This window comes from Stegostoma tigrinum, chromosome 11 (assembly GCF_030684315.1).
Source record: "Stegostoma tigrinum isolate sSteTig4 chromosome 11, sSteTig4.hap1, whole genome shotgun sequence".
NCBI classification, from domain to species: Eukaryota; Metazoa; Chordata; class Chondrichthyes; order Orectolobiformes; family Stegostomatidae; genus Stegostoma; species Stegostoma tigrinum.
Genome location: NC_081364.1, coordinates 16557090 through 16574581, shown reverse-complemented (window position 1 = coordinate 16574581; position 17492 = coordinate 16557090). Strand labels below are relative to the sequence as shown.

Sequence of the window (17492 nt, the reverse complement as noted above, 5' to 3'; positions counted from 1 at the left end):
CATTATCGCAGCAAAGTATACAATCTATAAGATGGACCACGGCAGTTCATCCCAAGGATCCTCTAACACTCTAGAGAATGTACTATAAACCTGTGACTTTACCATCTTGGCCTACAGATGGAAAAGCTACCCCCTGCACATTCCCCTTCAAGGCACTCACTATATCACTTGGAACTATCTTACCATTGTTCACATCATTGGGTCATAAACCTGCAACCCCTTCTGGGTTGATGTGCACCAGTTGTTCAATAAAGCCAAGAATCACCATCAACCTCTCCACGGAAAACTAGAGCATAAGAACATCAGAACCAGGAACAGTAGTAGGTCATCTGGCCCATTGAAGCTGGCCCATCATTCAATAAGATCATGGCTGGCTTTTTCGTGGACTCAGCTCCACTTACCCACCCACTCACCAGAACCCTTATTTCCTTTACTGTTCAAAAATCTGTATTTACATTAAAAACATTCACCAAGGCAGCCTCAACTGCCTCATTGGGCAGGAATTCCACAGATGTAAATAGGGCACAAGAGTTGGCTATGCCAGCAATGCTTATATCACTCAAAAGAAAATAAAATCAAATGGTATATTTTTTCTGGTTTTCCATGTCCATCTTTTATCCCCTTATGTCTGCCCAATTACTATTGCCTTCTCTTTTCTAACTAATCCTTTAGCTGTTCTATACTTCATACCTATGATGTTTTGTAACTGTACTATTTATATTCATCCTTCCATGTCTGTGAAGCTTCTGTCTTTAGACAATAGGTGCCTGAGTAGGCCATTCGGCCCTTCGAACCAGTACCACCATTCATTATGATCATGGCTGATCATCCACAATCAGTATCCTGTTCCTGCCTTATCCCCAAAACCCTTGATTCCACTGTCTTCAAGAGCTCTATTCATCGCTTTCTTGAAAGTATTCAGAGACTTGGCCTCCACTGCCTTCTGGGACAAAGCATTCCATATATCCACCACTCTCTGGGTGAAAGAGTTTTTCCTCAACTCTGTTCTAAATGGTCTACCCCTTATTTTTAAACTGTGTCCTTTGGTTCTGGACTCACCCATCAGCGGAAACATGCTTCCTGCCTTCAGAGTGTCCAATCCCTTAATAATCTTATACGTCTCAATCAGATCCCCTCCCATCCTACTAAACTCAAGTGTATATAAGCCCAGTCGCCCCAATCCTTCGACATATGATAGTCCCTCTATTCTGGGAATTGACCTCGTGAACCTACGCTGCACTCCCTCAATAGCAAAAATGTCCTTCCTCAAATTTGGAGACAAATTTGCATACAATACTCCAGGTGCGGTCTCACCAGGGCCCTGTACAGCTGCAGAAGGACCTCTTTGCTCCTATACTCAATTCCTCTTGTTATGAAGGCCAGCGTGTAATTTCGAGTAATGTGCTTTGTCTCTCCATCTCATTCCCTCATGTACTTTCAATTCCCATTTATGTTTGATGTAGCTTAATGTAAATATTGTTTCCACAAGTGTTCTCACGATGAGTATGACTGGTTAGGAGAACCTTGTAGGAGGCAAAGATATCCAGCCTCCTTTGTGATTTGAGCATTGTCACACTGTACATAGCAATAAACAAATAGATGATTTAGGTAACCAGTGCAACTTTTTCAAAAAGATATTTCAAAGTTGATGTCGCAAAGACAAGTCAATTGTGACTCAAAGATGCATCAGAAATTAAGGCTGGGACATGATGATCACGATGAAACAATTTACTCAGATTTTTTAAATTTGTTCTTGGGAGATCATAAAAGTGGAAGTTTTCTACTTAATGCAAGGAACCTGAACAGGTGAATATAGATTTTTAATCTATTAAATTCCCTAAGTAAAATGACTTTAATAGTATAATCTGGGAATATAGCAACAATCAGACAGGCCTGTTCGGCTATTTAGTTGACCATGGCTGGTCTACCCTTTATTATTCAATATCCTTTGATAATTTTTATCTCGCACATATTGATCAATCATTTTAGATTAGATTAGATTCCCTACAGTGTGGAAACAGACCCTTCAGCCCAACAAGCCCACACCGCCCCCTGGAGCATCCCACCCATACCCATCCCCCTATAACCCACACACCCCTGAACACTACAGGCAATTTAGCATGGCCGATCCACCTAGCCTGCACATCTTTGGATTGTGGGAGGAAACTGGAGCACCCGGAGGAAACTCACGCAGACACAGGGAGAATGTGCAAACTCCTCAGAGACAGTTACCCGAGGCTGGGATTGAACCCGGGACCCTGGCGCTGTGAGGCTGCAGTGCTAAACACTGAGCCACCGTGCCGCCCGTAGTTCTGAAAATTGCAGTTGACTAAGCATACACAACTTCATGAGGGTGAAAATTGCAGATTTGGGCTATCCTTTATGTTAAGCAGACCTAGTTTCACTCCTAAATTGTCTACTTTCAATTTGACAATTCTGAACCCCCAGCCGCACCACTAGAGAGAATACTTTCACCTCATCCACTTCATTAAATTCCCTTCTTGTTCAGTGCAAGATTAATCAGATCATGTACCATGATTATTTTTTAAAGCCAGCCTGAATGAGAGGGGAGTGAGATCACAGTGGGGTGGAGGGTGGGGGAAGATAGATGTTGTGGTGAGGAGGTGTTTACTGTATCGCTTGTTGAATTTGAGTATGCACTCATCCACAAGAGTGCTGTAAAATCATCTACCAGAAGGATTCAGACCTTGCTGCCTCCAGTCATCTGTCAGATTTCCTGAGATCACAAAAACCGGGTTGACTGTGGCTTCAAATAGAATAATTCTTAAAATGATGATATTCAGCCTTATTGGAATATCTAAATTACTAGTCTCATTTCTGTGAGCTGATTGGCTGCCCATCTCGTATCCAATCTCCTTTAAATGAATGGGTCTAAAGAGAGTTGGGTTTCTGTTTCAATTTTTTTTTAGGATTTAGATTCCTACTCAAATCAAATCCATTTGTTTTTCAAAGGTACAATTCCGATTCTCACAGACTTGAATCTGTTCTTGCAATCCCAATAAAAATATTCTAAACCATTTGAAATGTTGTCATTTTGCTGATTCTGTTGAAATAAGGAGAAAGTGTCTGAATGTAAACTGATTCTAGTTTTTTCCAGCTTGATGAGGAACAAATGGCTTGCAATCCTTTAAGCAAGGCTTTTCATTCGTGGGATGTTGACATTGCTGAATGGGCAAATATTTATGGCCCTTTTCTATTTGCCCTTGAGAGGTAGTGACGAGCTGCCTTCTTGACCTGCTGCAGTCTATTTGGTTTAGGTACAACCACAATAACTTAGTCCAATTTATCCTAAAACAGCAGCATAATTCAGTTTCTTCCTAATGTCACGCCCAATTTTTGATTGTTTGTTTTGCTTATTGAAGTGTCAGTAATGCTTTGTGTAACCGTCATAATCTTAAGGATGAGAGAAGGAGTTAGGAGAATATTTAGTGTCTCACAATGCAAGCACATTGGCACACACAATAATAAGTCTTAAAAAGCAGGAATACATTAAAGAAATTCCAGGACAAGAGCTGCAAATTGACGTGCTTTCAAAAGTTGCGGCATTTTGCAGGCGATGAAGTAATCGGCTCCTGAGGCTCGAGATAATGGGGACTGCAGATGCTGGAGAATCCAAGATAATAAAGTGTGAAGCTGGATGAACATAGCAGGCCAAGCAGCATCTCAGGAGCACAAAAGCTAGGCCCGAAACATCAGCTTTTGTGCTCCTGAGATGCTGCTTGGCCTGCTGTGTTCATCGAGCTTCACACTTTGTTATCTTTGCTCCTGGGGCTATATGTATTCACACAGAGGAACTGCTGATGCTGGAGAATCTGAGATAACAAAGTGTGGAGCTCGATGAACACAGCAGGCCAAGCAGCACCAGAGGAGCAGGAAAGCTGACGTTTCGGGTCTAGACCCTTCTTTAGAAAATGAAGCTAGATTTTCTGAAGAAGGGTCTAGACCCGAAACGTCAGCTTTCCTGCTCCTCTGATGCTGCTTGACCTGCTGTGTTCATCCAGCTCTACACCTTGTTATGCCATGTATTCACACAGCTTGTATATGCTATGAACTCCATGTAGGAAAGCCATTTCTTTTGCAAAAAATTTTATCTCCCTCATTAATTGGCAGACCTTGCAAAAATCACAAAAACATTTCTGAGATTCTGCTAACCTCAGTTTATAATGTCTAACTGAAGTTGATTTGATAATAATGTTTTTCAATTGCACATGTAATTCCCCTTCAATAGGTAATGAGATGAGCCCCTGAATCTACAGCAGAGAGAAAATGATGCAGTTCTCCCAAACTGTCGTGTTTCATTAGTATGATCCTGCAGGCATGTAGTGATGGTGGAGGAACAAAGGAAATATGATGGCACAACACCTAAAGACCATGAGTAACGTCAGATATTTCATATAAAAGTCTCAAGAATTGTTAGAGCATTTTCCAGAGGTTAAGTAATATTTCATGCCTGTTTTCCATTAATATTTTATTAAGCCGAACAAATACAATAGTAGCATGCAACAAGAGAGTAAAAATCAAAAACAGTTGAGACTGCACAGCAATTTCAAAATCTGGTTTATTCTTTTGCAATCTGCAGGGGTCACCTAGTGTGGTCAGAGGGGCCAGACCAAAATTGACTTCAGGAAAAAGTAATTTTCTTCTGCCTCTTTCAAAATAACACTTATGCTCAATAATGTCAAAGTAGAAATGCATTCATGTTAGAGATCAGACATGTTGTTCTGCCGTCATCGGCGAGATGATGACAGCAAATAGCCCAGCCATTCTCACTGCAGTGAACTCCCTCATGGAATTAATGAACTGCCACTGGACTCAATAGCTCCACCTTTAGTTAAAGCAGCAGTTCGGTCCTGACGACTGTGCCCAATCTGCATTGATGCACTCCCTAGCAAACATTCCTCTTCCTGGCTCAGATTGCAGGTTAACTTTAGTACCTACTGAAGGATAATACAACATTACAGATTCCCACTCTGTGGACAGTGAATATCACCAGGATGGCTTCTGCTGCAAAAGTTGCAAGGTTTAATAATGCTCTGAGGGTGGCACAGTGGCCCAGCGGTTAGTACTGTTGCATCACAACACCAGGTACCTGGGTTCAACTCTCCCTGTGTCTGCTCCAGTTTCCTCCTACTGTCCAAAGATATGCAGGTTGGTGGATTGGCCATGCTAAATTGCCCGTAGTGTCCAGGGATATACAAGCTAGGTGGATTAGCCATGGAAAATACAGTATTACAGAGATAGTGGAGGGGGATGGTTCTGGGTGGGATGTTCTACAGAGAGCCAGTGGATACTCAATGGGCCAAATGACCTGCTTCCACACTGTAGAGATTCTATGAGTCTAGATGGGACTAAAATTGTTTCAAATTCCCTATTCATTTTTCAGTGATAATCCTGAGTTTATGCCATTTGTAGCTGAAATGCTAACTAATTAATGCCCGTAAATTCTCTTGTCATTACCTACTGTGCATTACAGTTTTTAGAAATTTACAGATTTACATGGCATTCGCTTGATATCACGCACAGCTGAGCATTTTTTTGTACGAGTTGTTTTAAATTCCACAGCTTGCTTTATTAGAAGAGGGAGTAATTAATGTTTTCTCTCTCAACTGCAGCTTTTCCCCACCTCATTGCTTTCAGTTCATTAGATTCTATTTTTCATTGCATAATAATTCAATTATCGTTTTATCTTGTTTATTTCATGCAGAAGTTCAGTCCTACTAATGAATTTGAATAAAATTAATTTTTATTCATACCGATAAATCTTATCTGGCATGCTTGCAGAGTGGGTGGAGCCTTTTAACCTAAAATGCTGACTTATATTACTTTGGGCATAAGATAAAGCTCTGCTCTATCAATGAGGGTTGAGTGGCAAAGCAGTTGGGGTGTCAAGGTCCCTGGCATTGCAGGACATTGCACTAAAATCCCCACAACAGAAGACCAGAATGACCCTATATCCTTCATACAGATTTTCAAAACAAAAATTGAGCTGGCAGTTTTCATGTCAGTTGTTCCAAGGAAGCTTATCATTCCGAAGTATCTTTGTTCAGGCTCAATACCCAAAACTGACCCAATAAATTGCTAATTTCGATGCGTAGCCTAAGAACAATTTCTGACGATTTATAAACCCCTGTTATTATTCTTAGTTTATTTTAAACAACACATTATCTCAGTACTGAAAATGACCAGCTTTCAAGCTCACATTGAGCTGTCAGAAAATACAGTTTCTCAAGAATTCTGGTTGGGTAAGGGTCACGTAACACAAAATTTTGCTGTATTATGAAAATACTTCACTTCTGATGAAGAGCCATCTAGACTCAAAACATTAGTTTGCTCTCTCTCCATGGATGCTGCCTGACCCGCTGCATTTTCTAGCATTTTTTGGTTTTGGTGCAGATTCCAGCATCTGCAGTAATTTGCACTTTTTACTGTATCAGCTTATTTGGACATGTTCACTTTAGCACTTAATACCAGAAAAGGAGCATCTGTACGTTTTCTGAGCCTATAGCTCTGCACGTTATTTGGATTTGTCTTTGCAGGCTGCATCATTTGGGGAATTATCATCACATCCAGGGAAAGCATTCTTATGAAATTGTTCCAGAGATAGTAGGAACCGCAGATGCTGGAGAATCTGAGATAACAAGGTGTAGAGCTGGAAGAACACAGCAGGCCATGCAGCATCAGAGGAGCAGGAAAGATGACGTTTTGGGCCTAGACCCTTCGGGTTTAGGCCCGAAACACCAGCTTTCCTGCTCCTCTGATGCTGCTTGGCCTGCTGTGCTCATCCAGCTCTACACCTTGTTATGTAATGAAATTGCTATGAGTTTTATCACCGCCAAAAGTTGATGCGACCCTAACATTGGCAAGTCGATTGACAACAATCGCAACTAAATGGAAAAACAACCTTATTATCCTAAGCCATATGAAAAGATTTGTGTACATTACTGTTCTAAATCTCTCAGCAATACTACTCTTTGAGCCTTTTTTTAACTAAGCACAAAATTAGGAACTCCTTGGGGAAAGCAGAAGGTAACCAAATTTACCAAATAACTCCTAAATGAAGAAATTACCAATAAAACTTCACTCTTTGTAACTATTTCTTTGACACAAACAAAACCAATATAAAAAAAGTTTGAGTCAAAAGGCAACAATACTTTAAACAACAAAGCAATTTTCATTTTAATTATTTTAAAAATACACCTTAAGCAACCATAATCATTCCCCTTCAGCATACATGACACTGCACAGTTACCCAGTTCCAAAACATTCTGATCTTTATTTACTCACAGAAGGTCAGAAGCCCTATATTTCTGCAGCTTTCACTGCAAGTTTGATTATCATTAGTCCAGCATACTATGAACTGTCTCTCTCTTTCACGGGTGACAATGGATCTAAAAATATGGCTCTGTAAAACTTCAACCAACTAACCAGTGGCAATCTAGTTTAAGTTTGTCAATTTCTGCTAAAACATCTCTTTTGGACCTGGTTGCTAAAGAATGAAGGGTATACTAAGGAGGATGAAGACTTTTTAATGGCAAGCCACTTAATCATGCCACTAATGCTTGAAGAAGTCATCTTTGGCAGATTAACTTGATAGTGTTGATGAAGTAAGATGGAAGGAGATTTGGGTGGCATACAATAACATCAGAGCCTGTCGGCCTGTTTCTGTGCTGTAAAAATTATGCGTTCTTTAAATAGAGGAAATCTTGTGCTTTACAGGACATTGCAACCATGCAGCTCTGTGCTAATAAGCTGGATAAAAAGGATTTCTTTGGAAAATCAGATCCGTTTTTGGTCTTTTATCGGAGCAATGAGGATGGGACGTAAGTAACTATGTATTATTGGTGAATTATTTATTGTACACATTTCAAAATGTCCCCCATTCTCTTTAAGCTTAGGTAAACAAAGTAGACTGATAACAAAAACAAATTGGAAATCAGAGAAGTTTATCCATATGTAACATTGAGTGAATTTGAAAGATTCTTATTATCTTGCCCTCTTCCTCAAAAAACCAAAATATTCCCGCTATCCTGCCACCCTCTAGAGCTTTCCTTCAGACATTAGCTTCTTTCTGATGGAATGCTCCATTTGTGTTTTTCACACTCAGGTACTTTGCCTAAGTGACCATCCTTAATGTGTGAGAAGAGATATCTGTTGGACTGTTGGGCCTATCACAGCCAAGCATAAAACTGCCTTCACCTGCTAAGCTCACATGGAGAGCAATTTCTTCCCTTAAAGGGTATTGAATCTTTGCAATTCTCTGCCCCATTGGGCTGGGGAAGGTCAATCGCTAAACATGTTTAGGACTGTGATTTAAAGATTTCTACCTACAAATCACAGAGATACATGGATAGTGCAGTAAAGTGGCATTGAACTGGAAGATCAGCCATTACTCATGGCAGAGGGATCTTGAAGAGCTGGATGGTATTCTGGTGCTCTTATTTCATATAGTCTAATGCCACCAAACCAGGAATTTTGGGCTGGAATCAAGAGGATGAAACCTGGCTGATTTTACTCCTATAGTGCCAATCCTGTCCTACCATATCAGAAAAGTCAACTTAAAACAGGTCTAGATTGTCCTTGATCTTTTTGATTCAGCTATTCAAATAATAAACTCAGTAAGCATTCAGTAAGCATTTTATTTTTTCTGGGCTACATACTGGATGCATCATTTGACAAGGATATAGCCAAAAATCTACAAGACCTCCAGAGGAGTTGGAGGTGTGACAGGGATATTTCTGTTGGGGCTATCAATTGCTTCCATCCAATTAATTCTTCTCATAAGCTTTCCTCATAGCCCTGAAATAGACCTTCAGATAATTATTCAATTATCTCCTTAAGGTTATTTTTAAATCTACTTCCACCAAAGTTTCAGGCTGTGCATTTCTAATCATACCAACTGCTGTGTAAAAGACTGATACCTGGGCAGTAATTGAACAATTGGAATAGATATCAGGCAATCCTGTCATTAGGATTAGTTGAAATCCTAATCATCAACTTGATGGCTAAGGGATGGGGGGAGAAAACGTCTATTCTTTTGTGTCTTCTACTTTTCCCACAATAACCAAGGTGAGCAATTGAATGTCAAAGGGCAGAAGATAATCACTGCATTAGCAACTTTTGACTGATTGATCTCAAGACTACGTTCTCTTTTTCTTCATTGACTTCTCTTCCCAATCTGTATGAAAAGTATGAATTGGGGAATGCTGTCAGCGTGTGTTGTACCATCCCATTCAATTGTTCCATATATTTAGAGGACACAATAAAGGCACAAACCTGTAATTTAGTCACCAGTTTGTATCCTCTGCCTGCATGAACTGTTTATACAATCCAAAGAGCTGTGAGTCCCATGAAATTATAGGGGCTGAATTTTACAGTATAAATGTCTTTTGCTCTTCCTTCCTACAATTCTTTCTCTCAAGTTTACCATGTTGTTTATATCCCACATTCAGTTTTAGTATCACCATAACTCTTTTTTTCTCAAATTATTATTTCTGCATTTTGAGCTGCTTTGTCCTGGTATGCTCTCGCTGTGCTCGCACCAAAATCTTGCAGCTTTGCTATCGCAGTATTCCAATCCTGTCCAATTTCCCAGTATTCATATCTGTTGAATATATTATTCTGTGCCAAATCTCTCAGCTTTGCTGTTAGATTTTAATCTTACCATATTCACTATATTGAAAATTGTACTCAGTTTTATTTTTACTTCTCTTTCTCTCTCTCTCTCTCTCTCTCTCTCTCTCTCCTTTATTCTCTCAAGTTGACTGTTACTGAATGGAAAGTTAGTCTACTAGTTACATGTAGCAACAGCACAAACTGTTTAGAAATTATGGTGCATAGACCCACATGTTCAATACTGTGGGAGCCCTATGCATCCAAAATGGTGTCTGCACATGAGCACAATTTCGTTGAAAGCCACACCGTATACCGTTTTGATAAGATGCTTTTACCCTGATCACAAGGAAGTATTAGCCCATTAAAATACCTGTCCAAGGCATCTGAAATCTAAATGATGAGCCTGATTCCTGCTTCTCCTGCTGCTGTAACTTATTCTTGTGTTTGAGGCAGCCAGCATAACACTATGTGTCACCAAACAAAGTAATATTAAGCATCACTAAATGAAAAGAAGTGCTCAACTCTGAGCTCATTTCCAGCTCTTACCTCCAGGCATCCCCAGGCTTATCCCAGCTATAGCTCCAAGCTCCTACCACCACAACATCCCCCACCCTCACACTCCAGCCACTCTCGGGCTCAGCAGTAGCAATACTACAGAGCCACTGTGTTCTCTTCTGACTGAAAATCTCGCCATTTGCACCCTGAGGCCTAGTTCTTCTCCGAGCCTCAATCATATCAATCACTCAGTTAGACATTCTACTTGATTGTGCAGTTCGAGTGCCAAGGATCCCAAGCTCATCAAAAGTCCCCATTTGAGTTCAGGCATGTTAGCACACTGTAGGTGAGGCACACAGAAATGAACGTTGCCAAATTAGGACACAATTACATTGGATGTATTGCAGAAAAACAGATTATTCAGCCCAATTCTCCCAATCTATCAACATAACCCCAATCAGGTCTCCTTCATGTGCTTATCTAGCCTTCCCTTAAACACATTTGTATGATTCACTTCAATCACTCCCTGTGTTAGCATGTTTCACATTCTCACCACTTTTTGGGTAAAGAAGTTTCTACCAAATTTCCTACTAGATTCCATGGTGACTACCTTCTATTGATGGCTCTAGTTACATCTTCCCCATCAAAGGAAACATTCTCTCTACATCCATGCTTCAAACGTTTTCTGAATTTCAGATGCCTTAGATAGGTAACACCTCAGCCTTGTTTTTAGATCCAGCTTGTCAATCCTTTGTTGATGCACCCAACACATTTCCACTAGTATCCTTTTAAACCATCTCTGCACTCTTTCAAATTCCTTGATATCCTTTGTGATCAAGCTGTCAGAGGAGTTGACTCCTCACTATTCAAGTATGTCCAAACTGTAGGCGACTTTATCTTATGGCGGACATGTCTGGTGTGAGATCAGCAAGGTCATCCAGGAAGCATATAGCATACTAATTATTGTGCAGCCATGTTTCAATACAGGTTCAGCTAACTTCCCCATTTTTAATCTGTTCTTCCACAAATGTTTTGTTTTGTTTTGCTCCATTATTAGCCTTGTTAACTTGTGATGCAACTATTAGTTACTGCTGAATTTTGACACTGAGACATCTTTATTCCTTTACCCAGCTAGACTCACATCTTCTAATCTCTCTACTCTTATTATAACAATGTGCAAACTCACGTGTATCTGTGTTTTACTTTATTTATTTGCACAAACTTCAAGATTACTAATGTCCTGTTGTAGTTGTAGACCACTTCAGTACTGACTACCTCTACCACAATTTGGTGTGATCTCAAAATTTAGAAATTGTACTTTTGTTTCCAAAGTCCAAATCATTAATATCAATTCTGAACAGCGGTGATCCTCACACTGCTCTACATAGAGCACTACCTCACATAAACTGCCATTGAACCACCCATTACTGCCATTTTGTGTTTTTTTGTCTTGAAGTTAGTTCATAATCTTGTCACTTGACTCCACATTCTTTGACGTTTTTCAGTGGTCTATTACAGGCACCATGTCAAATGCCATTTGAAAATCAAAATAAATACGACTGCATTCCTATTGTTTGTTCTCTCTGTAACTTCCTTAAAGTGTTCAATTAGCTATGTCAACAAAAATTTCATTTTTAGAACTCCATACTAACTATTCAGTAATATATTTCTCATTTATAGATGTTTGATTCTTCCTTTTAGTAGGACTTCCATTATTTTTCCTATTAATGTTAAGTTGCATGGTTGTCATCCCTCCAATTAATAATAAGAATTTCTAGGCCACACTGTTTTGAATACATCTGTAATATTATGACAATCGATGAGTTTTTCTCCTCTTCATTCATAGTTTTATAACTTATTTGCATGATTTTCTTTTCCTGGTTCTGTTTTTGCCCATTGGTCTCATTCTCTCTCCCCCTCTCTCAGGTTTACTATCATTACCTGTGTATCTTTCTCCTGATCCCCCTCTCTCTCAGGTTTACCATCTGCCACAAAACTGAAGTGGTGAAGAATACATTAAACCCAGTCTGGCAACCATTTACTATCCCAGTCCGAGCACTATGTAATGGGGACTATGACAGGTCAGTATATGAAATCGTCAACTGTAAACGCTGTTCAGTAGTTTACAACATATTTGTATGGTTCATCTTCACCATGAGCTAAATTAGCTCCCATTGTCCACCCTCCATAAACTTCGACTCATCTAAAAGTCAACTGTTTTCAGCTCGGATTCTATCCTGAGTAAGGCACTATCGAGGAATCTTGTTGGGCCATCAGCAATCTTGCTTTCCTGCCTTTGTGCCAGTGAGAATCCAATGCTACCTTTTTTGGGAAGGCCCTTCAAATCACAAATCAATGAAACCAGTGGCAATGCTTTCCTTGGAAGCAAGACCTCAGGGGGCAGATGTCCCAGAGGCCAGCAGATGGTGTTCACCAGCATCACAAGATCGACCATGGCTGCATTTGGAAGACCCACCAGCCTGAAGTCCCAGGATTATGGAATGACTCAGACCAGAGGAAGGTAATGTATGGGTGTTACTGTGTGATTTGCAATGCTGTATTTGTGGAAGGAGTGGCCCGGGGCACCATTAGCGAGAGCAGAGGGGTGGTTCTCAGTGACAGACCATCTTCCTGATGCCCAGGAATTTAGCACCTTTGTTGGAGGGAGCTGCTTACTGAGTGTGACCAGGCTAACCCCGCTGTTTTGGCCATCAGGCACGCAACATGGCAACAGGCCCATCTGCAGCTGGGTTAATCCAAGCAGTGGCAGGACACAATGCTGAAGAGCTTGTTATAGTCATCAACTGACGGCAAGACAAGAAGGTTGACCCTCCGTCTTCACAGCCAGAATCTAATTCAAGCAGAGGTAGAAAAGGGGCAATATTTCTTTATGCTAGCTTTGCATCGAATTAAGTGCCTGCCCGTCCTCCAACTGTCCATCAATGAGAAGATTCTGTCATATTACTCATTAATGAATCAGATTGAAGAGTCGTAGATAAATGAGCAGAGTTTGAATTTGTCAGGTGAAACATTGATTCAATGATTCAAATTATATACAGAAAGCAAAACAAAGAGAAAGAAAGAATAATTGGATTAAGTGAATGATGTTAGAGAGCAGAAAGACTGTTTTCAAAAAATTTACAATGCTGGTGATAATTTGAAAGAATGAACATCTACAATAGTAAAAGTTAATATTCAGTGCAAAAAAAGTTGTGTTCCACTCATTAAAAGGATGGTTAAACTGGAATGAACCAGCCCTAACATTTTCTGGTGAATTTAGTTTCTATCTCTGAGGTCAGTACAGCAGTCTGTCACTATATTCTAGCCTGCAGGCATGGCTTCAAATCCCTTTGTAGCAGCTGGTGGAATTTAGCTTTGTTTGATATCGTTAATATGAAGCTAGTCTTAATAATGGAGATGATAACAAAATGATTACTATAAAAATCCATCCAGTCCACTGATATATTTTAGGGAAGGCAATTTGCCATTCTTACCTGGTCGGGGTGACTCAGCCCAATAGCAATGTGGTTGACTGCTAACTGTTTTCTAAAATGTTTAAGCTAGTTATTCAATTCAAGGGCAATTAGGAATGGACAACAAAAGCTGGTTTACCAATATAAAGAATATATCTTCACAGTGGCTCAGTGGTTAGCACTGCTGCCTCACAGTGCACATGACCTGGATTCATGTCTACCCTTGGGTGACTGTCTGTGTGTAGTTTGCACATTCTCCCCGTGTGGGTTTCTTCAGGATGCTTCGGTTTCCTCCCACAGTGCAACAATGTGCAGGCCAGGTGGATTGGCCGTGCTAAACTGCCCAGAGTGTCCAGGATGTGCAGACTAGGTGGATTAGTCAAGGAAAATGTACAGTTACTGGAATAGGGTGGATCTGGATGAGTTGCTCTTCAGAGGGTGTGTGTGAACTTGGCGGGCCAAATGGCCTGCTTCCATACTGTTGGGATTCAATGGATTCTTATTTTTGTCTACTGTTGATTGTGGACTGAAATGGGAAAGAACCATTGTAAAGTAAAGGATTGTGGAAGGAATTCTTGCACTGTTTGAAAGCAACTTACTGAAAGTTAATATAAATCATGTTCACACTGTTATATTGTCCAAGCAGTGGGGACAGACTGTTTGTTTATTTGTAGATAGGCTAGGACCAGGAGGTATATAAAAAGTGAAATTCAGCCAGCAATAGGCAACTGATTGGCTTGTGAAGTTGTGACCAGTTGTGGAAAGCAAACCTCATTAGGTTGACAACAAACAGTCACATGACCACAAAACCATAACATGTAGGAACATAATTAGGCCATTCAGCCCATCAGGTCTGCTCTGCCATTCGATCATGGCTGACATGTTTCTCAATCCCATTCTCCTGCCTCCCCCCCAAAAACTTTGATCCCCTTACTAATAAAGAACCTACCTATGCATGCGTTCAATAACTTGCCTCCACAGCCTTCAAGGGCAATGAGTTCCATGGATTAACCACTGTCTGGCTGAAGAAATTCCCCTTCAACTCAGTATCTGATTGACCCCTGGACAGCTGAACAGCTTATGCGTGTGGACAGTACTGACAAAGGCCTTTGACAGCTGCTAAGGCAGAAAGTGGACCTTTCTCTCCAATAGAAAACCAGCCTGTAATCAGTAACAAAGATACTTTGCAGAATATGTGCCGATCTTCTATGCCTCCTGTGAAGAGCTGAAAAGAGACCAGAGAAAAGAGATGGAAGAGCAGAAAATCCTGGCAAAGAAAAGGATTGACTCAAGGAACTTTGTGGACCGGGGCCATTGAGCATCTTTCCAGTTACCCCTTTGCCTATAGGACTAATTATTTTTGTCTGTCTCTGTCTATCTGGTGTTCATAGGAGAGTTTTAGAAGTGGTTTCGGTTTTTAACTGATGGAGGCACGTGCCCGCAATTCATAGTTGTTTACCTATGGTTAGAATCTGTTTATTTTGTAATAAATATTAATCTGCAACCACAGAAGGTGTGTTTTTGGTTAACCCGAGTCTATCAGGCATGCAAATTAGGGTATTTTGCATACTTAATAACACTATTAACTTTAGTGTAGTCTGTGGGAATAGTGGGGCTTGGTTTCCAACACACGACCCTATGAGAATCCAGTAACACTCACTTGTCCCACGACAGAGTAAAGAAAAGACAATAGTAAATGCCTATTTTTGTAAGACACTTCTGTGGAAGGCAGCAGGATCGACTGACATCAAATTTTTTGTCTTTCGTCTTTAGGACAGTGAAAGTGGATGTCTATGACTGGGATCGGGATGGCAGGTGAGGCCGAACCTGTCTATGTACTTATTTCCATCTATCTACTAAAATTAATTTCCTGCTCATTTTATTGAAGTACCTTTTCTGTGACTGCCCATACATTAGGCCATTTTCCCATTTGCTTGGATGATTTCCTTGTCTTCAGGGAGCAGGTAGGTGGTTGATGTGATAGCAGTTATCAATGCTGAGCTGGCACCGACCACTTCATAACAGTACAAGGGCAACTTGAGGAAATAACTGTCTGATTTATATTCTAGTTCACGTATCTACACAGGATGCTCCCATCAGTGGTTAGCACTGCTGCCTCACAGCGCCAGGGACCCAGGTTTGATTCCACCCTTGGGCGACTATCTGTGTGGAGTTGGCACATCCTCCCTGTGTCTGCGTGGGTTTCCTCCAGGTGGTCCAGCAGCTTCCTTGGAGAGATTCTGAACAATGGCCATTGGGCTCGAAATGTTGACTCTGCTTTCTCTCGACAGATGCTACCAGATCTGCTGAGTATCTCCAGCTATTTCTGTTTTTGTTAGGACTTTAGAGTAATTGCATTGTCAGCCAGAATAACGAGGGATGTTGGAACATACCTCTACATATGCAGACCAATTCTAATGAGTTAGCAGAGTGGTGCCATAAACAAAGTAATATTGTATTATCATTTTCTGCCAGTACAACATTGAAGCAACACTTTGTGTTGGCATTCATCAAAAAGAAGGAATTGGTGGAGGATGATCTCAGGGAAGGCAGTGTCAAATTTCTAAGCCAAGTTGCTATTAACAAGTAAGAGGTGTTACGCTCTTAAAAAGTATTCAGGTAGATAAGTCCCCAGGTCTTGATGGGATCTATCCCAGAATATTTAGGGAGGCAAGAGAACAAATGGTTGGACAAATGTCTTTGTATCCTCTTTGGCCACAGGTGAGGCCCCAGAGGACTGGAGAATAGCCAATATTGTCCCATTATTTAAGAAGAGTAGCAGGAATAATCCAGGAAATTACAGGCCTGTGAGCCCTACGTCAATGGAAGGGAAATTATTGGAAAAGATTCTCAGGGACAAGATCTTTACGCATTTAGAAGCAAATGAACTTATTAGCAATAGACAGGATGGTTTTGTACAGGAGAGCTCATGCCTCACTAACTTGATCGAGTTTTTTGAGGAGTGAACAAAGATGATTGCTGAGGGAAAAGTGGTTAATGGACTTCAGTAAAACCTTTGACAAGGTTCTTCATGGCAGACTGGTACAAAAAGTAAATGGTATCAAGGCCTAGCTAGCAAGATGGTGAAAGGATCTTTTCAGAATGGAGGGTTGTGACAAGTGGTGTTCCACAGGGATCAGTGCTGGGACCGCTGCTGTTTGTGGTATACATAAATGGTTTAGTGGAAAATGTAGCTGGTCTAATGACTATGTTTGTGGATTTTACAAAGATTGGCGGAGTTATAGATCATGAAGAGGATTGTCAGAGAATGCCGCTGGATCCAGATCATCTGGAGGCATGGGCAGAAAAATAGCAGATGGTGTTTAATCTGGACAATTGTGAGGTAATGCATTTTGGAAAATCAAGTACAGGTTGAAATTATACAGTGTATGACAGAATCTTTAGGAGAATTGATATGCAAACAGAAATCTGAATGTGCAGCTCCACAGATCATTGAAGGTGGTAGCGCAGGTAGATAAGGTAGTAAAAAGTGCCTACGGCATGCTTGCCTTCATTAGGAGGGATGCTGAGTATAAGGATAGGCAAGTTACACTGCAGCTTTATCAAACTTTAGTTAGGCCACACTTGAAATATTGTGTGTAGTTCTGGTCACCACACTACCAGAAGCATATGGGTACTTTGGAAAGGATACAGGAAAGATCTACCAGGATGTTGCCTGGTATGGAGAATTTTAGCTATGAAGAAAGGCTGGACACGGCACGGTGGCTCAGTGGTTAGCACTGCAGCCTCACAGCACCAGGGACCCAGGTTCGATTCCCGCCTCAGGCGATTGTCTGTGTGGAGTTTGCACATTCTCCCCGTGTCTGCGTGGGTTTCCTCCGGGTGCTCCGGTTTCCTCCCACAGTCCAAAGATGTGCAGGTTAGGTGGAC

At 40.8% G+C, this 17492-nt stretch overlaps 1 protein-coding gene across 3 annotated transcripts in view; it reads left to right on the top strand.

Moving 5' to 3' along the window:
• Nucleotides 1–17492, top strand: part of LOC125460536 (copine-9-like) — a 428858-nt gene that overhangs the window by 332453 nt on the left and 78913 nt on the right. For all 3 annotated transcript variants that reach the window (XM_059649788.1, XM_059649789.1, XM_048548086.2), the window contains 3 exons: nucleotides 7738–7841; nucleotides 12105–12209; nucleotides 15375–15416. In XM_059649788.1, coding sequence (XP_059505771.1) covers nucleotides 7738–7841; nucleotides 12105–12209; nucleotides 15375–15416 — 251 coding nt within the window. The remainder of the gene's footprint in view (nucleotides 1–7737; nucleotides 7842–12104; nucleotides 12210–15374; nucleotides 15417–17492) is intronic.